The sequence below is a fragment of the Desarmillaria tabescens genome (assembly GCF_030435595.1).
Source record: "Desarmillaria tabescens strain CCBAS 213 chromosome Unknown EV420scaffold_38, whole genome shotgun sequence".
Lineage (NCBI taxonomy): Eukaryota > Fungi > Basidiomycota > Agaricomycetes > Agaricales > Physalacriaceae > Desarmillaria > Desarmillaria tabescens.
The window spans coordinates 53,337-78,885 of record NW_026848337.1 but is presented as its reverse complement, the minus strand read 5'-3'; the positions used below and the strand labels follow the sequence as shown (position 1 = coordinate 78,885).

At 48.4% G+C, this 25,549-nt stretch overlaps 8 protein-coding genes across 8 annotated transcripts; 2 read left to right on the top strand and 6 right to left on the bottom strand.

Annotated features, from left to right (window-relative positions):
- Window positions 1–110: 110 nt before the first annotated feature.
- Window positions 111–2,683, bottom strand: EV420DRAFT_1564663 (vacuolar DHA amino acid exporter). Its single transcript, XM_060473988.1, is given in 14 exon segments — window positions 111–334; window positions 399–414; window positions 469–601; window positions 655–788; window positions 844–935; window positions 1,000–1,113; window positions 1,166–1,628; window positions 1,680–1,752; window positions 1,801–1,833; window positions 1,889–1,962; window positions 2,003–2,005; window positions 2,017–2,147; window positions 2,200–2,266; window positions 2,321–2,683. The coding sequence occupies 14 exon segments, from the start codon at window positions 2,510–2,512 to the stop codon at window positions 198–200; spliced, it is 1,662 nt and encodes a 553-aa protein (XP_060326849.1). The 5' UTR covers window positions 2,513–2,683; the 3' UTR covers window positions 111–197.
- Window positions 2,684–6,062: 3,379 nt separating this feature from the next.
- Window positions 6,063–6,352, bottom strand: EV420DRAFT_1564657 (uncharacterized protein). The gene is made up of 2 exons (XM_060473987.1): window positions 6,136–6,352; window positions 6,063–6,079 (listed from the first exon to the last, which is right to left on the bottom strand). The coding sequence occupies exons 1-2, from the start codon at window positions 6,321–6,323 to the stop codon at window positions 6,073–6,075; spliced, it is 195 nt and encodes a 64-aa protein (XP_060326848.1). The 5' UTR covers window positions 6,324–6,352; the 3' UTR covers window positions 6,063–6,072.
- Window positions 6,353–10,555: 4,203 nt separating this feature from the next.
- EV420DRAFT_1564644 (uncharacterized protein) lies at window positions 10,556–10,743 on the bottom strand (the record flags this gene model as incomplete). Its single annotated transcript, XM_060473986.1, has 1 exon — window positions 10,556–10,743. A coding segment is annotated over one exon (188 nt), but the record flags the coding sequence as incomplete, so codon positions are not given.
- A 1,134-nt stretch (window positions 10,744–11,877) lies between these two features.
- On the bottom strand, window positions 11,878–13,471 carry EV420DRAFT_1564641 (uncharacterized protein). Its single transcript, XM_060473985.1, has 2 exons — window positions 12,508–13,471; window positions 11,878–12,449 (listed from the first exon to the last, which is right to left on the bottom strand). Exons 1-2 carry the CDS (start codon window positions 13,369–13,371, stop codon window positions 12,225–12,227), a joined length of 1,089 nt encoding a protein of 362 aa, XP_060326846.1. The 5' UTR covers window positions 13,372–13,471; the 3' UTR covers window positions 11,878–12,224.
- Window positions 13,472–15,150: 1,679 nt separating this feature from the next.
- On the bottom strand, window positions 15,151–15,472 carry EV420DRAFT_1564632 (uncharacterized protein; the record flags this gene model as incomplete). The annotated part of the gene is made up of 2 exons (XM_060473984.1): window positions 15,151–15,224; window positions 15,282–15,472. 2 exons carry the CDS (start codon window positions 15,467–15,469, stop codon window positions 15,218–15,220), a joined length of 195 nt encoding a protein of 64 aa, XP_060326845.1. The 3' UTR covers window positions 15,151–15,217.
- Window positions 15,473–17,044: 1,572 nt separating this feature from the next.
- EV420DRAFT_1646879 (uncharacterized protein) lies at window positions 17,045–17,316 on the bottom strand (the record flags this gene model as incomplete). The annotated part of the gene is made up of 2 exons (XM_060477969.1): window positions 17,045–17,066; window positions 17,123–17,316. The coding sequence occupies 2 exons, from the start codon at window positions 17,314–17,316 to the stop codon at window positions 17,045–17,047; spliced, it is 216 nt and encodes a 71-aa protein (XP_060326844.1).
- Window positions 17,317–20,833: 3,517 nt separating this feature from the next.
- EV420DRAFT_1646877 (uncharacterized protein) lies at window positions 20,834–21,140 on the top strand (the record flags this gene model as incomplete). The annotated part of the gene is made up of 2 exons (XM_060477968.1): window positions 20,834–20,988; window positions 21,050–21,140. The coding sequence occupies 2 exons, from the start codon at window positions 20,834–20,836 to the stop codon at window positions 21,138–21,140; spliced, it is 246 nt and encodes an 81-aa protein (XP_060326843.1).
- A 1,387-nt stretch (window positions 21,141–22,527) lies between these two features.
- Window positions 22,528–24,128, top strand: EV420DRAFT_775062 (FabD/lysophospholipase-like protein). Its single transcript, XM_060483420.1, has 4 exons — window positions 22,528–22,845; window positions 22,901–23,039; window positions 23,095–23,331; window positions 23,383–24,128. Exons 1-4 carry the CDS (start codon window positions 22,788–22,790, stop codon window positions 24,005–24,007), a joined length of 1,059 nt encoding a protein of 352 aa, XP_060326842.1. The 5' UTR covers window positions 22,528–22,787; the 3' UTR covers window positions 24,008–24,128.
- Window positions 24,129–25,549: the final 1,421 nt, after the last annotated feature.

Below are 25,549 nucleotides of genomic sequence, written 5' to 3'. Positions count from 1 at the left end.
GAAATTAGGCGACTTGGAGTGGCATAAATAGTATTTTGAAGGCGGGCATGGGCACTTGTGGACTATTCTTCCTTGATAGTAATAGTGAACCTCGAAAAAAAAAATTATAACCAAGATCTTTGCACCAGGCCTCTATTCTACGCCTTGGACCATTTTATGAGTGAGAATGGTTTCTTGATGACGTATCGGCGTCGGCATTACATAGCTGACTTTTGTGCTGCCTGAGCTTCGCGAGCTTCTGCTTGTGTTCTCCACTTCTTCCCCTTTACTCTTACCAGTAACACCAACAGTCCGCTGATCACCTGTATAATACCAAATATAGTGTACATCCAACCTATAGTTAACCGATGAGTGTCATAAACGGTCAATGGCACGTAGAAAACGGCTAATAAACATACCATCACCAAGCGCATCCTAGGACAGGCTGTAAGTCCTGAGAACGGTATACTAGAAGTAAACGCGACAGACCTGAACAGGAACCGCAATCTCTATCGCAATAAAAGACGCAATTCCACGGAATAAACTGTTAAAAGCGACAGCACTGGATGAACGACCTACGTTGGCATCTACAAGGTATGCCAATTCGCTCGAAAAAACATAACTAAGTTATTAGAGGACTGTCAGAAGAACGTATTCTTCTCGACTAGGACTTACATTGCAAAACATCCAGATAAAAACAGCATTGCACATACCCCCGAAATATGCACATGTCGTTCCAACACCCACCCAAATCCTACAACGGAAACGGGGAAAAGCCAAAGTCCATGCAGTGTGCTGTTGAGGCGCATCTACAGGAAGGCGATGCGCATTCGGATTTTAACTGTCAGAGAAAGACTGGCGTACTTCCGGGCTGCTTCTACCACCATTCTCTCTTGTAAGCCTTGCTAGCTCGTGATCAGAGTAGCGGCCTCCTAGTATACTCCCTGCCATAGAACCTTGTACGACGTCCGTATTAGTTCTGAAAAATACGCGGCAAATGGGACAAAAATGTTGGCAAACCTAGTCCGTAAGAGAGCAACACGAGGCCTGTGTATAGCGCATCGTATCCATAAGCATTCCCCAGGGTGCGAGAGGTCGTGTATACCACGGTAAAGGAGTACGAGAATAGTATACCTAAGTACGAAGTCAGTAGATGCAGTCTTTACTACTAGGATGGTTACTTTACCGGAAGCCAGCAATAGTATGAAGTTGTTCCACCGCCGGATGACCAGCCATGATGTGCCAATGGGAGCGACATCCTTCAAGGTGAGCGTTATGACAGGAAGAGCCAATGTATCGGTTTGCAATGTTGGCTCCTGCTTCTCTACGTCAACAGTCGCGACAGGGCTCTCGTTTTCTGCTATTTCATTCTTGTCATTCTGTTCTACCAGCTTAGTCTGCGAAATTTTCTCCCTCCTCAGATTCTCAGCCCGTTCTTTCAAAAGACGCTTCAGCACGGCCTGGTACGCAAAGCTTCGTTCCTTCCGGAACGTATCTTTAAAGAAGAACAAGAAGCACAAGAAAACGGTGCCGGCTAAGATGGTCAGGAACCAAAACGGAGCACGCCAGCTGAATCCCGTCGTAAGGATTCCGCCAAAGACGGGTCCTAGGGATGGCCCAAGCAGAGGGGAAATGTAGTATATGCCCATCTGAAACAACAAATATTCAGCGTACTACAATTGTGTTAGAAGCAAACTCACCTTCGTGCCCCTCTCCACTGGGTCAAATATATCTGCGAGACTAGCCGCACCGATAGTTATAACGGCACTTGACCTGAGTAGAGTGAGGAGAAGATACAGCCAAGGACATAGCAAGACTTACCCCAGTGCTTGCACACCGCGCATTCCTATCACCCTAAGGCAGGCGTAAATGAATGCAAGAAGCGGGCAGCGAAGAAGAGAAGACTCACAAGCCAATGGTCTTGCTCGTGGCGACGACAATCGAGCCAACAGTAAATATGAGAAGTGAAATGAGATAAACAAACTAACGCCATTAAGCTAATAAGTAGACAAATGAAATTGGATCGTAACATACCCTGCGGCCCTTCACTTCACTGATAGAGCTCCAAAGAAGAGGAGTAATCCCTTGCATGAGGATGAACAGCGATAGACTCCAACTTATCTCCCCGCTCGTTGCAGGCAGGTCTCTCTCCATCTCTTCGTTCGCAGCTATATATCATGTCAATGCAAATTAGAAAGAACAATCTTTAGAGGAGCTCACGATTTTGTATACTGGCGCCAAACCCGGCGATCATTGAGCCCGAGCATATCACAGCCAGTATGAAGTTCTGGACCGCAGAGTCATAAACAGTGGTGATTGGACGACCTAGAAAAGGATTCACCTTGCGAAGTCTTGACCACTCTCGTGGATCGTCATGAACGGGCATATGCTCGATATCTATGATCGCGTCTTCAATCATCTGCGAGACGATGGATTTGTCGTCATTGTCTGGAGGGCCGGGTCGTCGCACATCCGTGGAGGATAAGTTGCGAATGTCTGGGGCGGTGGGGGTCATAACAGAGGACGGTGTCATTGCGAGGAAAGATTGTCGGGCTCTCGTAAGTGGACCGAGGCAGAAAAGTTGAAAGGCGCTGGACTCATAGAGATACCACGGGCTATATAAAGTACTCGAAAATATATCTATCGTCCGATGTGAACCGACTGTCGAAACTTGGGGCTCAGTATTAACGCCACGTGGAAAGAGCCTGTGGAAAGACCTCAATAATATTCCGGCCCCAGAAAGGTTTTAGGAACGCCATTGGCACATACTGGACGCTTCGTTTGTGATGTGATGAGCTCAACGCCGAGAGAAAGGAAAAATAAAGCCACCTTGAATTGTGTAATGTGAAAGGCGGAGGTCGAATTTCCGCTGAGTCAACTTAGGGAAGGCACACAGGCATATGGGCCATATACCTGTGTGCCTTCTCTAAGTTGGGAATCGCCATATGATATGGCGATTCCATAAAGTGAATAGAATAACACAAAAAAAAGATATGGGGTGAAGATGAGTCTGTTATTTACGCGGCAGACACGACATACCTCTTCTGATACACTTCGTTATCTTCCGCACCGGGAAAATGTCCATATGTCCAAGTTATGTGAGCCGTTAACGTTTATACCTTCTAGCCTGGTTAACGGCCAGAGTCGTTGATCTCCTTGACAGAGTCTCTGGCCTTACTTTCCTATCCGGAGGTTAATTCACTCGCCGAAAGCTGTCTGTTGAGCTTCAAATGAAACACACTATGTAGGTAAAGAATAAAACGGACGTCTTCAAGGTCGTAGCGGGTAGACTCACTTTCTCAGGCTTCTGCGCATGATTAAGGACGTAAGAGTCCGGGTAACAAGTCCCTATCGAAGCTGAAGAGTATGCCTGTGAAGACTGAGCCGAACGGTTGGTGATCGAAAAAGGAACGGTCTTATCGAAAACGCTTTCCAAAGCTCGCAGACGCTTTCTGGAAACGAAATGGAGTCTTGACGAAGGGTATATCATTTAGTAGAGCGGATGCTCCACTCCGAGTCGGGAGGGGCACGGTCGAGCAATCAGGTTTCCAACACCAACACCTACCACCTGTTGAAGCAAGGACGTCCATAGATGTCACCCCACTTTTGGAATGGTTGAAATTTGGGGGGAATGACCATGTTACTGAGCCGTGCATAGCGTAGACGGGTCCTCTCCTCCGGACTATCAGGGTCGTGATCGATTGATTAATATTGTACCACGTTGGATAATCAGTTTTCCGACACAGAAGCCCACAGAAGGTCGGGCTCGGAGCCGCTCGTTTGGTCCGCCGCCGTAAGTTGTATGTTCCGTGGCATTTACGCTTAGAGTTGGCTGCTATTGTTGAACACAGAGCCTCAGAGGCGCATCGAGTCATCTGGGTGTATGTTACGAGATCCAAATGGCCAAAATAGCATATAAGACGTCCGATGCGAGGTGAGTGTACAAGTTGAAGATGTGCAAAAGTCCTACTACGAGGCCCAATGTAGTTGTCGGAGTTTGAAACTATCTTTTCCTCGACCCTCGATGCCGACGACGACAACTGGACTTTTTGCCACTTTACACGGATGTAGACCTCTTCAATATAGCCGGAAACGCTGTACGACAAAATGGAGGAGAGGATTTCTTGCCGCATATTGAATGATGACTATTCAATATCTTTTACCGTGATACGCTACTACACTGACATGTGTTCAGACCTCTTACGTTGATGTCCTGTACTGTCACTCAAGTACTCAACACTGTACCAGTCCATGTTCGATTTCGAATTCAGCATCATTAACGATGTCGGACATTGCACTCCAATTCTCGCAGTGATCGTTGGTACATGATGACTTCACCCACAATCTCAGTGACGCATCTCGGTCTTCAGAAATAATCTGAAGGGGGCTTTGTTCCGGTGGAGTAGTCCTCAATTTTGTGTTGTCAGCGGTACCTTTGGCTGCCCAGTATGCGTCTGTTCAATTTCACGTACACGAATATAGGCACTTTGCGCAAATTGATCCTGAGAGCCCCACCGTTTTGTGAGCGACAGCTATCCAAGACGATGGTGTTGAATAGCGCGTTCCTTTCGACGCCTAGGCCATTTGGTGAAGCTGAACTGATGCGATATCCTGTCAACACCAACCCTGCGTCTCGTCTGTAGGTACTTTGCCAGCAGGTTTACGGATCTCACTCACATCTCCAGCAGGACATTTTTATTCCAAGGTTGTGCGTCATTTATTCAGTATCGTCAATTAGACAAGTTATCGGTCGCGACTCAACCTTGAATCACGAGATATATCCCTAAGAACATGAAGGCGAGGTTGCAGGCTTCACTTGTCAAGAAAATTCAAGAACATCGGTCAGTACGTATTGGCATCGAAATGTGTCATGAACTTGAAAGAAAATCCCATCCGCGGCTGGGAGGGGCGGTACGCGATGACGGAAGTTTACGCGACCGTACGGGATCCCTTGGGTCTTGACGCCCGGGTACCTTCGAAGACTCCTCGTCCAGTTCTAGTTGACAGACGCTAGTCGAAGGCGCAGTATTGATTATGCTCACACACTGCACACTTTACGAAACGACGTGAACAGCACTCGAATTGAGATGCAGGTCAAGAAGTGGAACCCGTTACATCTGGACCACCTGTTGCTATTTCGGGAGTCCTAACTGATATAACTTGAAGATATACTAGGCTCTTTCGGCTTTGAGTAGATAAACAACGCAGAACGACACTCCTCGTCGAAAAAGGCAACTATCACGGTCACGAGACATGTAGTCCAGTCTTCGGAAACGCGATGGCGCGACATAAATACAGGCTACTCAGTAATTCAGGTATCTTCGCCCATAATTCAACGTATTTAATAGTGAAATGGATTGATGTACTGCAAAAACCGAAGCCCAGTACGTAGACATTCCAGTGATTGTCTGGAAGACACACTCGCGATCCCAATATTGAAGCTTAGTATGTTTCCGGCATCCGCCCGGTGAAGTGTACATAGCCTCATTTTGTGGTTTCAGACTTTGCTCACTTTCGTTTTAAACTCTGGCTGTGGACCAACCGCTGTACAGAACTGCTACGGGATAAGATACGCGTACTTGACGGTGCTTACCACCTGGCTGATCGAGATGATCCGCTTCAAGATCATTGTTCTCTTGGCCGCCAAGAGTGGGATATCCCGGAACGATACATCAACGATACCGGATGCATTCACCACGTAATTGGGGAACCTCATTTTGCTATGACTTGCTATTGGGTGTTCCCCACCTATTCCGACGATACCCTTGCTCAAAGAGAAGACCACGTGCCTCCAACCACGCGTTCAATACTATCACTTATTCATTGAACATTCATCAGACAAAGGGAAACCAGGCTCAAACGGAAATGCATGTCCCAAAAACAACACTGATATTAATATCCCGCAGTTACGAAAAGACTAATACGGTGTAGGTAAGGGAACGTGAGAGGACGGGCAAGAAGAAAGTAATCGACGCGAATGAATCCTAACGCAACAAAGCCTCAGCACACAAGTCCAAAGCGCGGAGTAACAAAACCCTCACCTCAACGCGCCGAAACGCACTCCACTTCCAACTCTCTCTACGCGCAGAGCATTTACTGCCTATAAACCCAATATTTAGCTCAGCCTCGACACATCAACCGATGAAATCGACTTACAAGAGCGACAAGGTGATATCACCGTTGACCTTGGCCTGGATGGCGATCTCAACCTCGAGGTTAAGGTCAAGACGGAGCTTGAGGGCAGCGGGGGGTGCAACAGCCTGGCGCTCAGAGCGGCCGACGATTTGTCCACCAAGGACGGAGGAGGATTGAGTAGGTGCGAATTTGGTTTCTGGGGCAGACATTGTGATGCTGGAGAACGAGACTCAACTTGCTGGGCCTTTTATACGAGTATCGACTCAGAGACCGGATTAGGACCAGGGCTACATAGGATTCTGATTGCGCCATGGTGCATTTAGCAAATCGGGTGCCTCGACTTGATTCGGTCTCGAAAGTACAATTAGAAGATGAACCATGTTTCAGATAGGAAATAAAGGTTTTATTGTTATTACATACTGGTACAAATTTCGAGGGGATTTGCGTTCGCCAACACGGATGGGTGGACTTTGTCGTTGTCATCCTCTGCTTCTGCATCGATCCGGGGAAAAGCAGACAAATAGACTGCGATGGTGCTTATTTTAGGTAGAGCGACAGGCGGTCGTGGCGTTTTAATGAGTTTCCAACCCGACCCGACTCGTCGAACAGCGTTTTCGTAATCTTCTGCAACGTGTTTGTTTTGTGCCCAGAGGGGGGAAGCAGTCTAAATTCTAGAAGTAGCAGGAGAAACTTGAAGCCCGTTGGGTTGGGCAGTCCGGCAGTTCTGGTTGGGTTGACGTTACAAGTCATTCCCCGGTTCCGCGGCCAAGGGTTATGTTTGATTGTTAATAAGGACAGATTGAAATGCGCTACCCCGGACCGGACTGGCATCTCCCGCGATTGTCGACTTGGTGAAGGAAATTGCAACGGACTGAGGAAGGTCACCGGCAACCGTTCTCACGGGCCAAAAACACCGCACGTCAAAGCGAGGGTTCCAAACAATCTTGAAAGCGGGTAAATAGTGGAACCCGTGGTATAGCAATCCGTTATTTAATTTGCGCGTCCGGTCGAAGGACCCGAACCCGAGAGTTCCGTTGTATGTATCAGAATGGGGGTACGCTTTCGATTATGAAATCTGTTAGTAGAAAACGTTTTACGTACATGAAGCGTGCGTGTCGCAGGGGGTCTCTTCATCAGCAATCAAAGTCTGCCGGTTAGTTACAACGGTCGAGGCACCCGATTTGCGTGGGTTACAATTATAACGTTGGCTCTAGCCCTGTTCCTAATCCGGGTGTCGATGCTCGTATAAAAGGACTACCTGGAGGGATGGGTTTTCCTCAGTATCACAATGTCTGCCCCAGAAACCGCTACCAAATTCGCACCTACCCAATCCTCCTCCGTCCTCGGTGGACAGATCGTCGGCCGCTCTGAGCGCAAGCCTGCTCCCCCCGCGGCTGTGAAGCTGCGCCTTGACCTTAATCTCGAGGTTGAGATTGCCATCCAGGCCAAGGTCAACGGTGACATCACCTTGTCGCTCCTGTAAGTGCATTCCTCGTGTTTGGCTCGTCGTCGGGCTGATTGTTGGCATTTACAGCGAGTAAATGTGCTACATGCATCCTAGGGAAGGGTCGGCGTGCAGTCGTCGGTTCAAGGTGAGATTTTTCCGACATATTTCATCGGTCTCCGTCTGATATTTGGTAGACCTAGTCCTTGGTTGACAGTGTATTAGTGTCTGTATACCTATTAGATACCAATGGCAGTGTTATTCTGGGGATAAACATTAAGCATTTAAGGTTTTGCGATCAACACATCTAGATAAATAAGAACCTTCACTACTGAATTGCGTCTTGTGTTTCAAGTGTTGTTGTGAAGAGAAGACAAGTCCACCAACTAGCGCTGTTGAGGTTACCGATGCCAATACAGTTGGTAAGATTAGCGTTTTCGATTGCATGGTGTCGGTCGTCAGAAGAAGAGGAGTAGCCGGCGGCATGTTCCGATTGGTCCTCTTTTGCACCGACATCCCAATTCGCTTAACGAGACTCAACTACGCAAAAACAGCTTATAATAGTATCCTTTTCCCTTCTCCCTTCTTGACATTTCAAGCCAAGCTTTAAGTTCAGCTCAACAAAACCTCCGCTACCATCCTGTTACGACCGTTGCCCCGCGTCGTCGCGAGGCTTGGCCGTGAAGTTTTGGAGCGGCACAGCTAAAAGTACATCAAAATTGGTCTTGTTGTCGAGCAAAGTCGGTGCGTTCTGTCCTCTGCTTTACCTAGCTTACTTACAAACTTCGTGCGGCTGCCTGAAATAGCACCATCGACGCCTTCATCACACCGTTACCACGTCCACAGTTACCCAGACAAGGCCATCCAGCTACCTCGTCCCATCGTATGTCGAAATAATCCATGCCGAATCCGATTCCCTACATTCCTAGCCTGATCTATTCCTTCAAGGGATCCGATGGGCCAAAGCACGAGTCGTTAGCTCTTCTTGAAGAGGCTTTCCTCATAGGCTCCCGAAAATGTTTGCTAGTCGTCACCATAGCTTTCCGTGACTCGCCCAGCCCAGTCACGGCTGACGCCCCTCAATGTCTTCACTCGATATTTGCCCCCAAGTCCAGGCCAGCCTGTACCTCCGCACCCCAGCGTAATCCTCAATTCCCTGACCCAGTCTCCTCTCGGCATTAAAAGCGTTGGTAGCTTTCCTCGCCATGATAGAATGATGGCGAATCTACCGTCACCCAACTTGTTTCCGACCCCATATTCCCTGGCACTGTTATCGCTCCCCGGACCTGTATTACTCCTCCACCGTCACCACCACCCCTGTATCCTTATCCATTTCGTGGGTTTCTGGTCTCATAGGCTTTGACCCTGCTACAGGATCGCCGTTTCTTGTCGAAACGGTGTCCTTGGCTCCTCGCGGTTTCCAGACGCTTGCGTTGTGTCGCTGTCATAGGTCGGGCATTGCTACAGGCACACCGTTTATCATCCAAACGGCGGGCTTGATCATTTGCGGTTTCCTGATACCTGCGTTTCGTGGTTTTCATAGGCTAGGGCGCTTTTATGGTCAGAATGGTGTGCTTATTTCCTTACCGTTGCCTGACACCCACGCTTGTTGGTTTCCATAGGCTGAGGCTTGAGCGCTGCCTTACAGGTGCACTGCTCTCGACGCCTCCCATAACTGGGGACCTTCAGACGCCATGATAACGTCAAGAAGTCTTGTTTGAAAGACATCGACAACTTCATGTCCTCTTCTCCAAGGCTATGTCATTGCATCACTGCTCCCCTCGTGCACTTCTTTCTCATAGCGACCACGCAGCCGAATTAACAGTTGGACCAGCTTTCGTTCGCACCTTTTGGTTCCAGTTCCAGTGCATCGAACGGCGTCTAACCCTAACCCTATTTGCCACTTGCTGGAATTACGCTTCATGGGACCTTGTGCTCGTACCAACACCAACACCACGGACTCGCGACGGGCATCTGTCATTTAGGTCTACTCAGGAGGAAGGTCTGGATTACAACGAGGGCTCCACACTCGCGGACAAAAGGGTCCGATGCTTATTGGCATGGAGTTCGACTCTCTCGAGATGTAATCGTCAATCCAGGACAATGATTCGGCAGTACAGTTAGTACATCGCCTTCTCTTCTTGTCCTCGCATCAACAAGCTCATAGTCTCCATCCTTTGACCACAGATTGCCGTCAGCTCGTGTCGTGTTGGACTTCTTCGTCCTTATCTATCCCCACTAGTGGCTTCTCATCGTCTCCTCGAATTAATTTTGATGGGGTACATATGCCTCGGCGTGAGTGATGCTTTGCGCTTTATTGCTTCCCAAATCTAATCTGCGATCCAGCAGGTACAACCACGTATCCTTTACGGACAGTATTCCCTTGGCAATCGTCAACTCACATCATACCGCCTTGAAAGCATCTCGCGCAATCTCTCGAATCTAGAAGAGTCTTTACAACCCCACTCAGTTGTCATCTCCCCACTCAAGCTTCAACAGGTATCTCACTGCACAGGTTTATTTATATGCATACCAACTGACTCCCGATTTCCACGATGCCGGGCGACACCCTTCGTATACCAAATAAGAAGGCCAACACGCCTCCACCGCACATTCAGTATTCCGTACATCTCAATGCCGCTCGCTCGCTAGGTATTCACAGTGCCGAAGCATCTCGATAGAAGCTAACTCAGTGAGCAAACTTAAAACTGAAAGGCATGATCCCAAAACAACACTGATATTAAAACCCCAAAGACATGACAAGGCTCGTAAAGACTAATACAGTGTATATAAGGGAACAAGGGAGTAGTCCGGGACAGTGCGCTCTAGTACAACACCTCTCAGCACGAAAATCACGAGTACACGAAATGACAAATATCTGACCTTATGTAGTCGAATGCTCTCCGCTCCCGACTCTCCACGCTCGCGGAACATTTACTCACTACAAACCAGACGTTCAGCCCAACCCGGATGCGCCAACATAACGAATCTACTTACAGGAGTGACAAGGTGATGTCACCGTTGACCTTGGCCTGGATGGCGATGTCGACCTCGAGGTTAAGGTCAAGGCGCAGCTTCAAAGCTGCGGGAGGGGCAACAGCCTGGCGCTCAGAGCGGCCGACGATTTGTCCACCGAGGACGGAGGAGGATTGAGTAGGTGCGAATTTGGTTTCTGGGGCAGACATGGTGAAGCTGAAGAGCCAAAGTCAACTTGCTAGGCCTTTTATACGCGTATCGACACCCTCCCGGATTAGGACCAGGGCTAGAGCAGGCAATAATTGTGCCACCAAACTCGGGTGCCTCTGTCTCGTGTTGATTGAACGAAGTGCTCCAGAAGAGAAGACTTTGGAGGGATACGTAAATGCCTCCGCAAAGTCGGCCCGAGGATACGAGCGCTTGTTCGGACGCACTATGGGTGATTGTAGGTCCAAAGTCTAGACTCGCTTGTTCGTTGCCCCTTCCTACACCCATCACATATTCTATACCCGAACTTCTGACCACAAAACTATTCCAGAAGACAAATGTATGTTATCCGTTTTGGGGAGTAATAGGCCTTGCCTCGAATTTCCGGCCCTTGGTTACTGACAGATCATCAACACAGAGAGATTCCACACTGCGCAGGGAAGAAAGCTGATGAGGATACTTACTCAGCGTTGACCGTTGACAGACAGCCAGATGCGGAGAAGAGCTTGCACCGATGCCACAACGAACGGCGATCAGATGCTGGGTTCTTATTGTGGGTTTCCTTGGTCTCTGTCGTTGTACTTGCTTGCATCCTTCTGATTCAGATACGCGTCTCTAAGTATTCTCCACCATCATTCCGATTCGGTATGCAAATGTGCCAGAATCTCTGAATGTATTGGCACGGTCAGCTGTCTATACTTACCGGCAACTACGAGTACTTATTTGGGCTAACGGCACGAACGACCTGCTCTGGATTTCGAAGGCCAGAGAATCAGATGCTCTCTCCACTTTGCTTGTTCCTGTATAGCAAAACAGTGGCTACAGGGGTTTTTTTTTATTTCCCTGATTGACGTCCCACCATGCTCGTATTGTTATTTCGATTATCCCCACATGCCTCTTCAATTCAATGGCTGGTACACCGTCGTTTATTGAACGCGAACCCGAATCGGACGTCGAGTTCTGATGAGTCTATTGATTCTTGGGTCTCGATGCCTCGTCCATGTTGCCTGTTACCTTGCCTCTCTTGTTCCCCCTTTTTTCTAGCAACTATGTGTTGAGCAGTTGATACCGTGTCTTCATGTTATTTTCTTGTATCAATGTGTCGTAAGTATCCTTCTGTTAATCAAGTGATATAAGGAATGTATTGGTCTCTATCGGGTTTGAGCGTTTGAGCAAAGAATTCGCCTGGCAGGCCGCTTGATCAGATATACTCGCGGAATTTCTATAACAATGAGTTTCGGGTCTGACCGTGTAGATGATTGGCTGTTGGTATGTACGCGCAGGAGTATCCGGTGCGGACGCAGATGAACTCGGGCTCGCAAAGATGAATCCAGAAGTCCATACACAGATACTATCACAACAAAAAGCATACAAGAAAAGGATCGTAGCAACCAGAATAGCGACATGATCGACAGAAACAAAAGCAACAATATGCGGTGAAATAACGAAGCGATAGGTGGAAACTTGAAGAGAACGGATGTCATTAAATCGCGCTAGGGCGCGAAGAGGACGACCGTTCCCTACACAATGCCAGCTCCCGTTCAGAGTCCTCAATTTCCTTCCGCAACCTTCTGGTTTCCTCCTTCTCCCTTGCGATCATCAGTTGTAACTCTAAACTTTCTTGTCTCAGCCTTTCGGTCTCTCGCCTATCTGCTTCTGCCTCTCGTCGGGGTGCTTCCGCCATTGGTATACTAGGCTCCTCCTTCACCTACGGTTCAGGTGTCAGTATACACCCGAGCCTGAGAAACGAGGCGCCGAAAGCGCACCTTTTTCCTATCATCAATGTCCCCCAAATACTCGCGCCATCTCTTAAGGTAGGCTTGGGTCAACTGTTTCGAAGCATCAGAAGAGGGTATGAGGATATTCGACGCTGCATCGTCGACTATTTTGTGCTTTCCCATATGTTTATCAGGCGGCGCCTTGGTGTAGTTCCCCGCCTGCGTCTCCAGGATAATGCTATAAATCATCCGAGCATACCAGGAAGACTGGTGGCCAAGGAGACTCTGTTCATCGGCGGCGGCACTAGCGACCGAAGCAATCGCTGCAACCTCCTCTATCGAGAAAGTAGAATTACCGTTGAAAGTCAAGGTGGAGAGGATGTTGCAGTCCTTGGTAGAGATGACTGGCATGCAGGTGATAGTAAAGAGGTCAAGTGCCGGACGAAGGGTAGGAGGAGAGGAGGAGCTGTGAGAAACCGCATGTGGGGTGGATTCTGAGGGAAAGGGACGTCCATCTCCCTGTGCAGGCTGGAGTGAGGGCGTCGTGGTATCAGACTCTGGCTGAGGGGGACTACTATCGTTAAGAATCTCTACACGAATAACAGCCTCCCTGCCATAGATATTCCGGCGGTCCTTAACGTAGAAGAGGAGAAACTCGTGGTTTGGAATCCACGAGGACTTCATGAGCTCCATCTTCTTGACGACCGCCTCTCCAGCCCCGTGGGGACAGTGCTGGGCAACAGAGCTGAGATAATAGCGAGCAGTCTGAGATTTTCTATCTTTCCTAGTGATAGCGTTGGGCTCAAAAATGAGAGTGTTCTTGGGAGGGATAGTATGGAAGTCGAACGGAGCCACAGAAGTCAGAGCAGAGTAGAAGACGAATTGCAGGCTTTTGACGGCTTTTGAGAACATGGTGGTAAACTGCAGTTCAGATAGCTGATAACAGCAAGAGTGAGCGCCCTCAACTTCACGCTCATATTGCGGATTGCTCTTCGGAGTACAAACAAGAGTGCCACAATCTCAGACACGTGGCCGCCGCCTGCTCTGATCGATCCTTAGCACGGTCACCACGCCGTCACAAGATTTTCCCTATCCTCAACAGCTGCTAGAGCCAAGCTGTAGCTTGCCTTGATTCTATCGGAAATATCTACCAAGCCCGTCTGGTCTAGTCAATATCGCATCGCGGTCGTGGCCAACGACACAGAGTCTTAAATCGAGCCATCGGCAGCGGTGCTGCTTAATAGGCTGGTTAGACTGAGCTCCATAACCTAATAAAAGAGGAGACAATTTGATGTTGGACGAATTGTCCATTCCAAGTACCTGTGGGTTCATAATAGTTACTCTCCAATCGTTGATCAGATCAACGACAGGTTTACTAGAGAAAACCTGACTGTATTACTGTCGCCCATCTGGACATTTTCCAGTCCATCGATTAACGCCCGGTGTGCTCTATGACCTATGCCTGGAAATGAGTAAAGACCTAACCTATCCTCCAGCGTGTTGTTCAATTCAATTGATGTGACTTGATTCAATATTAATGGAAGCTCGTAGCCACGGAGCTACACTGAAGAACTCGTTCACACAGATGTGCAAGGAACCAGCTCGGTATTCGTGAGACGACGGTACAGATGGTGGTGGTAAACTAAAGAGACATGACATGGCAATCCCTCGTATCTATGTCACATCGGGAATAGCCGATGTAACCGGCATCCGGGTTACAATTAAATACATTCAGCGGCGTTTAACTTTAAAAGTTCCGCGCGCGCTGAATCAACTGAGCTGAACGAGTTTAACATGCGTAAAACGCGTTACAACCTGTCAGGCTTGAGAGCGAGGCTAAGACATGCCAAACCTTTACTGATAATCAATTTTCCCTAGCCGCCGGTTCTTGATATTGCGAACCTTCACGAGGTCAGTGGTAAGTAATGATATGTGCTCGATTCCATGCGGTTGGTCAGTACCCCATCCGATTCATTGGTGCTTATACTCTAATGTCAGGAACAAGTGAAAGCGCTTCCGAGTCGCACGCATAAAGTCTCGCGAATAATAAGGCAAAGCGTCATGAGATGGAGTTTCCTCACGCAGATGATAATCCAGATACGCCGTGCCTTCCCTCGCCGACCCAAGTTGTTCATATAGGACTATTTTTCAGGCATTTACATGTCCTGATGCTCACAGTTCCACCCAGATTCTTGAAATTTTACATTTCCGCGCTTTCTTGTACCCTCAAAAGGAAGACCGCCCTTCATCACCTTTTGTAGGCAAAACCGTGGCTGGGACTCGTCTCCCGACTTCCTAGCATCCATTCGAATTCTGTTGTGATTTCTTATCATACTGCAAACGCGGATTGATAGTCCTTTCATATTAGCTCAGAACGGCCGTGCGCCATCATCGCATCTCCCAACACAGAAAGAATATACACCGCGGGACTACCGCCGACCACTTACAGAACAGATATCGATAATTCAATCCCTAAATTACTTATCACCTCAGGGAAACCGTCGGTGAGCTCACTCAAAACGGACAATCATGACCCCAAAAAACACTGATATTGATATCCCACAAGTATAAAACACTCGCAAGTACTAATACGGTGTATCTAAAGGAGCAGGAGAGGATAGGAGGTTACAGCTGACAGGAGCGTGAACGATTTCTAGTATCGCAAGCTTCAGCATGAAACGAAGGTAAGGAGCAGTAAATTTCTTACCTCGAACCAACTAATGCAATGCATTTCCAAATCTCCGAGCATGCCACACATTTATTGGCTAAAAATCAAACCATCAGCTTTAGCGCGCCTAGCAAGACGGTAGAAATCCACTTACAGGAGCGACAAGGTGATGTCACCGTTGACCTTGGCCTGGATGGCAATCTCAACCTCGAGGTTAAGATCAAGGCGCAGCTTCAAAGCTGCGGGAGGGGCAACAGTCTGGCGCTCAGAGCGGCCGACGATTTGTCCACCGAGGACGGAGGAAGATTGGGTAGGTGCGAATCGGGTTTCTGGGGCAGACATTGTGATACTGAAGAAAAGAACGCGTCCAGGTTCTCCTTTTATACGCGCATCGACACCCTCCCGGATTAGGCCCTAGGCTAGAACAACGTTCTAATTGTACCACGATGCATTCAGCAAATCGGGTGCCTCGGCGTCGTAACTAACTACCTTGATTATTGATGAATAGTCTCGAAGAGAAGGTTGCGACTGAAACTTCAGGTACGTAAACGCTTTCTACTATGTATTCCGTATTGATAGCGTACCCCCATTCAGATACATACAACGGTATCCTTCCGTTGAAGCGGGTTCGGGTCCTTCTAACAGACGCGCAATTTATCGGACTGCTATACCACGGGTTCCGCCTCCGTTTACCCGCTCTGAAGATTTTTTGGAGCCCTCGCTTTGACGTTCCGAAATGTGGAATGAAATTTGGACCGTGAGAAAGGTTGCCGGTGGCCTTTTTATCGCCCACCTCACATCATTGTCAGCCCGTGTAATTTCCTTCACCAAATCGAAGATCGCGGGAGATGCCAGTCCGGTCCGGGGTAGCGCATCTCGTCACTAAGCACTCTGTCCTTATTAACAATCAATGCAGCCCTTGCCGCGGTACCGGGCAATGACATGGAAAAGGCTTTAATTTGGAACGTCGCTCCTGAGGGAGGCTCAATGTATTGATCAATAGAATGCAGAACGCGAACTCAGTCATCATGGGCCTCTTTGTGTAGCATCCAGAGTAGCAAGCACTACGAGAGAACGCCGCCGTCGTTTGGTTTTTTCTCCTGTTCTTCTCTTAACAAATTTCATTGATGAAAAGCAAGAGCAGGCAACACGAGCACAATGCCGTGATCATATGAATTTGCGATCCACGTAGACGAAAGGCGAATTCTTGAGCCAATTGAGACTGCGTGTAGTCTTTCTTCCTCTGTTAAATCATTAAACACGTCTTGATGATAATCGTAAGTGGGACGCAAGGGATGACAAGACGCCAACCGACCCTTGCTCGGAGCTCCATGGAGAAGTCGATCGGACATCCAATTGTCTCCTGTTGCCAGCCGTATTCAGCCGCATTCAGGTATGAGGAATTTGTCTCGCCATAGAAATTTCACTAGTCATAGTATGCATCGCTATGCTGTTATTATATTTTGAGCGGTTGTTGGCCATGGTCTTCGGTCAATTACTGCGTTTATGGGGGATATATCGAGTATCCTTTCACAATTCTCAAGCAACAGTCGTCGCGTGTTTGACCTCACATCTTGCGCGAAGAAGGGTCCTGTCCCTCAGGTTGTTCTCAGCGTTTCTAACAATCGCCATGCAGCCTGATCGAGAGGTACGATCACTTTCATGGGAAAGGCTTTGCTTAAAACTCAATACGTTGACCCAAAGAACCACTGAAATTAATATGTAGGAACGACCCCAAACACTAGTATGTACAATGTTGACAGCAACAAGTTGACGATGTAGGTATGTTTTCCAAATGACCAAATGGATCTCTCCATATGAAAGCCCTAGCCGCAGAATCAGTCTTAGTACCGACTGTAAATTGAACTTAACGATAAAACTTACCCAGGGCGTTGTCAGTTGGGTCCGGCTTCGTCCCTACAGACCGAGAGCACATTTACTCACTGAGATTGAACGTCAGTTTGAGAATATATCAGGAGGCGGGAAGCAACTTACAGGAGGGAAAGGGTGATGTCACCATTGACCTTGGCTTGAATGGCGATCTCGACCTCGAGGTTGAGGTCCAAGCGAAGCTTCAAGGCTTCCTTGGGTGCGACGGCGCCTTTGTTGGAGCGGCCGACGAGCTGGCCTCCAGCGACAGAGGAGGTCTCAGCGGTGGAGTATTGAATAGCAGTTTCAGGGGCAGACATGTTGATGCTGAAGAGTAGGACTGGGAGAGGTTCGCCCTTTTATACTAGGATCGACTCGCCTCGGACTGGAACCAGGGTGTGAGGATGTCGTCCACATTACATTGCGCCGTGGAACGGTTTGTGAACCGAGTGCCTTGCCTGAGTATCTTTGACCAATTTTGTGCGTGAGGGTGTGAGTGCCTGCTCCCTCGAGTAGCTAATTGTGGACCTGTGATTCTGTGTCGTAAACTGCGAGAACATCGTAAATTCTTCTACCACGAGTGAAAAATCAAATATTGGATGACATCTGTCTCTGCTCCTTGAAGGGACAGTGGGTCTTCCGACACGATCGAGGGGAGTAAGACCCGTGGATCTCTAACAAAAGACCGTCCCGAATATCCCTGGTGTTTACTTTTTGCATGATATTGATTCTGTCATTTTTTGATGTTATGGGTGCTTGTGGGTCCAATGTTGAGTCCTAGGAACTTGCACTCAGGCAGTCTCTTCCTTCCGTGACCCATTGACCCAGAAGGGTTTTATCATCGATCTAGTAAGCTGATAAAAGATACTTTCTTTACTTAGCGTCGAATTGGAAGCAGCCGCTAGCGAACTTCGCACCTTCTTAACGAAGGTCAGAATCCCCACCGCAACTATAGTCACTTGGGGTCGAATGTCAAGGATGCCGTTCGTAGACCCCAGCTTTCAAGTTTCCAATGGCGGAAATGGTCCATCTAATCACACCATCCCCTTTAACGTGGCTATTTGCGAGAAGAAACCTTGAAAATTGACATCGTGGCGCATGAGTTCAATTTGGATGTACCCTCGGCCGTATATCAATCACTCACCAGCGAGCGTCTACCGAAGCGCCTGTCTTATTGGCATCAGATCTTTGTTAATATTTCTGTGGCGTCTAGGCTGGCTTGTACTCGACGGATTCTCGAGATCGTGATGAGATGTATAGTTATCTCCATGCGCAGTGGACATGCTTCTGCGAGCCTGTAACTGTGTTAGACTTCTTCCTCTCGACCATTCACGCTGATGGCCCTTAGCCGGAAGTCTTCGATGTCTGCGAGATCTAGAACAGTATCATAAGATGACGCCTGCATCTTCATCATGTAGATCTCCTACCTTTCTCCACTAAGAGAAGTGGAGGAACGTGTCGACGAACTATGAGGTCCCCCACGTATCCGGGGAGCTTCTGTTGCGTTACACAAGGTGCTTCTATACGTCCTATGGATTGGACGATAACATTTGAGTAGCGTGCAGGCAAGTAATGGTGATGCATTGCGTACGGATGTATCAGAGCAGCCACCAGAAAGAAGAGATTAATAGCGCATTACAGTAGCAGTACAGCCCCGACAACTTGAATAGACACTCCAGGACAACGTGGGTAGGCAGAGAACCGCTTGACATTTCCTGTTAAAATCATCGTGGCGCCTGTCAGCGATTGGCAGAAACAGTTTGAACATCTATCGAGTCACAGTTGATACATGGGAATGCTTCTTTTGTTGTAGTACCATCAATCTGAGAATCCGACTACCAAACAGAAAAGCGAACAGACATGATCACAAAAGTGATGTGGGAAAGAACGAGATGTAAGGCGCCTTTTGGCAGAGTGTCGGAATCAGGAAGGTATAGTTTTCAGCTCCTGAAGTGATGCAGACTCCAGGTATCTAGAGTGAAAGTTACGCATCAAGCGTGACGCTTGCTAAGTTCGTGAACGTTTGAAAGGAAGGGTCGGTCCGGTATCCGCTCTGTTCCGATGCTTCCATAAGCGGTTCGAGATTTTTGATCGCACACAGCCACTGAACTTGCTTGTCTCTTTCGCAGTCGCAGGAGAGCTTTCAATGAACGGCCCAGACAATTCATCTATTCATCTTTCTCAAGATTTCTGCTTCGTTATATCTTCTTCAACTTGAATTCGACTGCATTTCAAGGTCACCCGGGCCGTCGTTGGCTTAACGGTCTTGTCCGGTTTTCGATGCTGCTCTGTGCGCCTCGTTGTTTCCCAAGTTACATCCTGAGATCGGTATAACATTACCCACGATCCATTTCAAAGCCGTAGACACAAACTTCGGACAGTCAGTTATATCAGGAAACATTATCTACTCGGGGACTTCATCGGTTCGTGGGTAGTGGGCGGGTGCTGAGCTCGGTAATTCGAAGCTTTGTTCTATTTTTCCCCTTCATCTCCATCGAACTGACTTTCACGTCTAGTCCTTTAGCTCAGCTCCCGTCGTAGCGGGAAGCCATTCCTTGGTATCCCGTCTTCCGGACCGTAAGAGGCGACGGACGCCACATTCAAGAATTTTGATCTGTCAGTTTTTCCGAGTCCACTGTACCGCCAATCCTCCATTGTAGTTACTAATTTCTAGTACATCGATTGAGGATCAAAATTGACGTGGATTCTGTGGCACTCTGCAAGCTCGATGCTGGGTCTAGAACTGTTTTACGGAAGATGCCCTTGTTCTTTTTATAGATACTTATCCCGGTCTTGCCAAGGTCCTCGATCCTTCAGTACGGTTTCATTCTCTGATTTTTGGGGTTTATTACTTTGTCCCTGGCGGGGAACCCGGCCAAGAATTCGGTACACATGTCGCACCTTTTTTTTTCTATCTTTCTTTCAGCAATATTCTGATTTATGGGAAAAGTTCTACAGGAATTTTTCAAGTCGAGAACGACGTTGTTCATCAGATATGCCGTTGCGTGATGGGAAGACTAGCCTAGGTCTATGACGGTCCCCATTGACATTTGCACGTCTTGTATTGTGGGGACGGCGTATCGCATAATTATGGCTTCCGTGTAGGCTGCTCGGACCGATGTTGGCAAGCCAATACTATTCTTCGCAAGTAGGAACAAAGCGTTCCATCCCGAGTTGGAGTTCAAAGAAATCAACTAGAAGTTGTACCGCAGCCCAAATTCCAGTGGGGTAGAATTCGGCAGCGATGGCGTGTTTGTTTCACCATCTCCCAATAACACCCGTCTCCTCAGCTTTCGGATACTCACTCACTGTCGTACCTGCATTTTCCAGCAATGGGTTAAGGCAAGAATATACGCAAGGTCAAAAAGCATGGATGTATCATGTGCCGCATAGGACTTCTATTTGATGCCAGGGGTCAGGAGAAAAAGAACAATGAAAAATGTATATTGCGCGAGCCTCGGTCAACTTTGCACCCTCAACCAGTCATGTCAACGATCTCGTGTTCCGATTGTCTCCCCCGCAGGGTAGTCCTCAACCCGAATTTCCCCCAGCTCGGACAGACGCCGCGGTACTGATTTGCTTTAATAATTGCTCATGTGCGCAGCGCGTGCCAATTTTTTGAAATAAAGGATTAGCCCGGGGCCGCTGTTTACGTACAGCGCTTTCAGCTTCAACCTTCTCGGTGTTCTACACCTCTGGAATGAATCAAGTTGCGACGACGAGGCACCCGGGTTACAAGTGACCGCTGAGGTGCAAGTAATATAACTCTTTTCGATTCAGACCCTCCGTCTTCGTATATAAGGACCACCTCGTCGAGAGTTTTTCTCCATCTTCAACATGTCTGCCCCACAAACCTCTACCTCCGTTGCTACCCGCTCCAACCAGGGCACCGTCGCTCCCAAGGAAGCTTTGAAGCTTCGCTTGGACCTCAACCTCGAGGTTGAGATTGCCATCCAGGCCAAGGTCAACGGCGACATCACTCTTTCTCTCCTGTAAGTTATTATTGTTTGATTCTCGCATTCGCGAGTTGACCATCTGCCTTTCTACAGTGAGTAAATGTCTGCTGCGGACCTGGAGAGATAGGGTCGGAGTGCCGCTGTCGGGTTCAGGTGAGGATTATGCCTTCACGTATCGTTTGGACTGACGCTAACTTTGTTATCCTCTTAGGATGTCCAAGTCATGATGCCGCCAAAATCATCTCGATTCCGTTCTTTCCTTCCATTCCTTCATCAGCATTGCATACTAGTTTTTACTGGCGTTTATACACCTACGTAGATACCAATATCAGTGTTGTTTTGGGATTTCACGCACTCAACTTAAGAGTACTTCAAGTTCCTGAGAGTTGTATGTATGTCCTCGGCGTTGGTGCATGCCATGATCTTATCCTTGTCCCGACGAATGTTTCGCACATAGGGCTACTGCTTGCGCTTATTAGGTAGGTAATAATGCCGTTGAATTGAGAGACTATTGCGTTTCTTTAAAGAATTGAGGCCTTTGCATCGGTAAGTACGAGGACGGTACTATTGCCGAGGACTAAATATAAGAAAACGACCGTAACCCCCGGGGACCAGACTGACAGACGGCCTTCGAAAGCACAAATCCAGACAAGAGAGTAGCCTCCATTAAGGGATTTTCACTGTCAGCGCCGAGCATTGAATCAGTTTCGTTTCATCAGATGTACAAGGTACCCACAGACCATAACACGTCGGTTTTGTTATCTGAAGGATCAAGTCCTCGGCGAGAACGAGGAAAGGTGCCGCGCTAGAGGTGGACAGTGAGATGTTGCCAGCGTCTTTTGCAGCGAAAAAATTGTTCCTGCCAGGTCGCGTATTCTCAATTATACGTGAGCGAGGAACGAAGAGAATAAGTACGGTATAGGGACTCTCATATTGTTGAATTCGAAACGGGTAGCCTGCCTGTGACGTAGATGATGGCGGTAGACAGGAAGGCCTCAAACGGAATGCGGGGAGCCTGAAAGGTGGGGAAATACGCTCAGGTCTCCTACATAAGTTCTTGTTGGGTGTTCAATGATATGCAAAGATGCAAAAGCATAGCAAGGTCGAGTAAATTCCTACATCATGAGGACGTGTATAGAAGTGACCTAGCTAACAATCAGATTTGAATGGTTCTCCAGAATGTTCTTGAGAGCGATAGAAGTGAGAACTCACCTATCGATGTAGCTGCAGAAATGGCATCGGGACATCCAAGCCCTAGGACGGAGTAAATGGCAGCTCTACTAGTACGAGCAGAGGAAATACTGACAGCTATCATAGCCCGGGATGACGGATCCAAGTGAGGATAACCTAGAATGTCTCATCTTCTTGTCGTATTTGTTGTCAGATTGATTTAGTGGTAGCCTGGGCAAAGCAACGTCGCGCTAAGAGGGAAGAGTACGCGTTGTTTACTGCGCCAAACAAACGGCCCTCTTCCTCGGACCCCAACTTTCAGACGCGTGCTGCTCCCTGCATCCCACCAGGAAAACGTCTCGTCAACTCCAACCAATGTCCAATAACACAAACGGAAGAGCGGCTATCATTGTTTCGCTGCTCGCTACCCCAAAGCGCTTGACGAGGCCTCGACTCGGCGCAAACAGAACCAAGAGCGTATCCTTGCTCCGGTACGGCGTTATTAGTCCATAGCATTGGACTGGTCTGGGAGCTGTGGGTACTGAGAGGAGACTCGTCGTCAGAGCACACGATGGAGTACAGTGCCGGAAGTAGATTCACGTGAAGCGACTCCACCATCAACCCCATGTTTGTGCTGTATACGACTCAAGTTCTTCTGTTCTTCCATGACTATCAACACGGGGCCCTCCGCACCAGATCAGCCTGTGAACTTGCTCTCTCTCGGTGAGCACTCCTCCACGCTGCCATTTCTCAACTACTCAATTGACCTTTGCACTAGATGGCGGCGGTATCCGCGGCGTATCCGAGCTATTCATCCTCGACGAGATCATGAAACGTATCCAGATCCACCAAAACCTCCCTCAGCCCCCCAAACCCTGCGAATACTTCGACCTTATCGGCGGAACCAGCACCGGAGGGTGAGCACAGATAATCAAGTCACGGTAATAATAATTAATTGGCACCGTTCTCTAGACTAATCGCAATCATGCTAGGCAGACTAAAAATGTCTACCGAAGACGCTCTCCAAAGCTACAACCGAATCTCCAGCGCGGTGTTCAGCGCCGAGAACAGGAAACCTTTCTACAGTGACGGAAAGTTCAAAGCGACTACACTGGAGAAGGAGATAAAGAATGTCGTCCGCCGGGCTGGGTACAGCGACGATCAGAAGCTGTTAGATCCCAACGCGGGGAGAAACTCGAAAGGAAACGCGTACGTTCCTGTTCTCTTCTCACAAGATATCGCCCTCACCAGTTCCGACAGTTTCGTATGCTCCATGACCGGAATCAACCTCCGGTCTCCTCAACGCTTCCGCACCTACCAAGGACTCCCCAACCAAGGACCCGACTGCAAAATATGGGAAGCCGCACGCGCCACCACAGCAGCGCCAACTTTCTTCAAAGCCATCAGGATTGCCGGACCAGGAGGCTTCGGGCCCGATTACGTCGACGCAGGACTGGGGTTCAACAACCCCACAAAGGAGGTCCGTGATGAAGCCAAGGAGTTATTTGGCAGCAACCAACGTATCGGCGTGTTCCTCAGCATTGGGACAGGCCATCCAGGCCCTAGTGGGTTCCAGCAGCCCAAAGGGATAGAGAAGGTCCTCCCGTTGGAGCTCGTTAGGGTGTTGCAGCGTATCACGACGGACTGTGAGAGCGTAGCGGACGAGCTGGCCAAGGAATACAGTGGTAATGATGTCTACTTCCGGTTTAATGTTCTCCACGGCGCCGAGGGAGTGTATTTGGACGAGTGGAAGAAGATGAGCGAGGTGATGGCGCATACGGCTTCGTACTTGAGAGGGCCGGAGGCTTCAACGCAGATTGATAGGGTCGTAGCTTGTCTCTGTCGCGTTGGAGTTGCACAAGGGAAGACGTTGGATTCGTTGTAGTCGTTTGAAGCATGCAGGAATGTAGAAATTGTATCCGAAAGTTCAAGATCGGATTGTGGTAGACATTGACCGACCTACCGGTAGTTAGTCGACTATACACCTTTGAACATACCTTGATACAAGTATTTGACCTTTGGGCACTGCTCCAGCTGCAGGAATGGCGTCGAGGTATCCAGACCCTAGAACAGAGTAAATGACAGTTCTACCAACAGAAGAAGTACTGACGATCACTGGCTCGACGTGTCCAAGTTCTCGGCCAACATAGGATATATCTTCTTCGTATTTGCCGTCTGACCCTGGTGATAACCTGAGCAAAGTGACATCGCGGTAAGAGGGAGAGTCGCATTGTTCACTACGCCAAACAAAAGGTCTCTTCCTGGCCATTATATGACTACGCATAATCTCGCTTGATAAACATTATTGGTGAACTGTTCAACTGATGCATGACGCGTGGAAGAGGATTGACGTATCCCACGACCATACTCAAGCAACCATGGTGCGTACTACTCCCTGCGTTTATATCATTCATAGACATCCCGCCAGGAAAATACCTTGGCCAACCTCATCAACTCCAACCAATGTCCATCGGATACTTCTTGAGAGCTGTATGTCCTTAATGTCGGTGCATGCCATGTTCTTATCCTCGTCCCGACGAGTATTTCGCATATGAGACTACTGCTTACGCTTATTATGTAGGTAATAATGTAGAAATTCGAGCACGGGAGGGAACGAAAATGAGCAACTCGTTTATACCTAGTATGTCGACATGGTGGTAAACGGTAAAGAAAAGAAAACTGCGGGTACGGTACGTAACGGGTTCGGAGCCGGTTGATTCCGACGGCTCGTACAGCCACAGTAATTCCAACAAATAACGCCCGGCCGTTGAAATGTCCTTCAAAGAATCCGAGGCCTTTGTCTTTCATAGGCCAACATTCAGTAGAGCTGTATTACTATCTGGCCATTCAAGACATTCGAGGAGTCACGACAAACACTTCGAAGTTGTAATTCTGTATGTTTACTATAGGAAGCGATGAAACATCGGTAGGTACGAGGGCGGCGAAGGACGCTACCATTGTTGGGGCGTAAATATAAGAAAAAGACCGTACCCACCCCCGAGTTCCGAGGACCAGACCGACAGAGACGGCCTTTGAAAACAAGAGTGGCCTCCATATTAAAGGACTTTCATTGTCAGCGCGCCGAGCATTGAATCGGTTTGGTTTCCAGATAGGTGCATATGAACATCAGCGCCCTCTTGATTCATTCGGCCTTGTCAAAGTAGTCCGTCTTCGTCCAAGATACATATTCCAAGCCATATTGGCTTGCCTGGGAACGTAAGCGTCCAACTAGACCTTGATATGGAAGCGGGATGGCTTATCTAAGTAGCTTTACTGGGAGCTACCGCCGAATGCACGCCAGGTACCCAAAGACTATAACACGTCGGATCCTGTTATCTGCGAAGGTTCAAGTCCTCAGCGAGAACGAGGAAAGGTACCCGCGAAGGAGGTGGACAATGAGATGCGGCCAGCGTCTTTTGCACTTCTT

Excerpts from the sequence above, each read along its gene's own strand:
- EV420DRAFT_1564663 (XM_060473988.1), bottom strand. The coding sequence starts at position 2,512 with ATGACACCGTCCTCTGTTATGACCCCCACCGCCCCAGACATTCGCAAC. Across the intron at positions 936-999 it reads GTTGCTCTCTTACGGACTAG|GTTCTATGGCAGGGAGTATA; the intron begins GTTTGCCAACAT and ends ACGTCGTACAAG. Across the intron at positions 789-843 it reads GTGGTAGAAGCAGCCCGGAA|ATGCGCCTCAACAGCACACT; the intron begins GTACGCCAGTCT and ends GCCTTCCTGTAG.
- EV420DRAFT_1564657 (XM_060473987.1), bottom strand. The coding sequence starts at position 6,323 with ATGTCTGCCCCAGAAACCAAATTCGCACCTACTCAATCCTCCTCCGTC.
- EV420DRAFT_1564641 (XM_060473985.1), bottom strand. The coding sequence starts at position 13,371 with ATGTTCTCAAAAGCCGTCAAAAGCCTGCAATTCGTCTTCTACTCTGCT. Across the intron at positions 12,450-12,507 it reads ACATTGATGATAGGAAAAAG|GTGAAGGAGGAGCCTAGTAT; the intron begins GTGCGCTTTCGG and ends CCTGAACCGTAG.
- EV420DRAFT_775062 (XM_060483420.1), top strand. The coding sequence starts at position 22,788 with ATGACTATCAACACGGGGCCCTCCGCACCAGATCAGCCTGTGAACTTG. Across the intron at positions 23,040-23,094 it reads GGCGGAACCAGCACCGGAGG|ACTAATCGCAATCATGCTAG; the intron begins GTGAGCACAGAT and ends ACCGTTCTCTAG. Across the intron at positions 23,332-23,382 it reads AGAAACTCGAAAGGAAACGC|TTTCGTATGCTCCATGACCG; the intron begins GTACGTTCCTGT and ends CAGTTCCGACAG.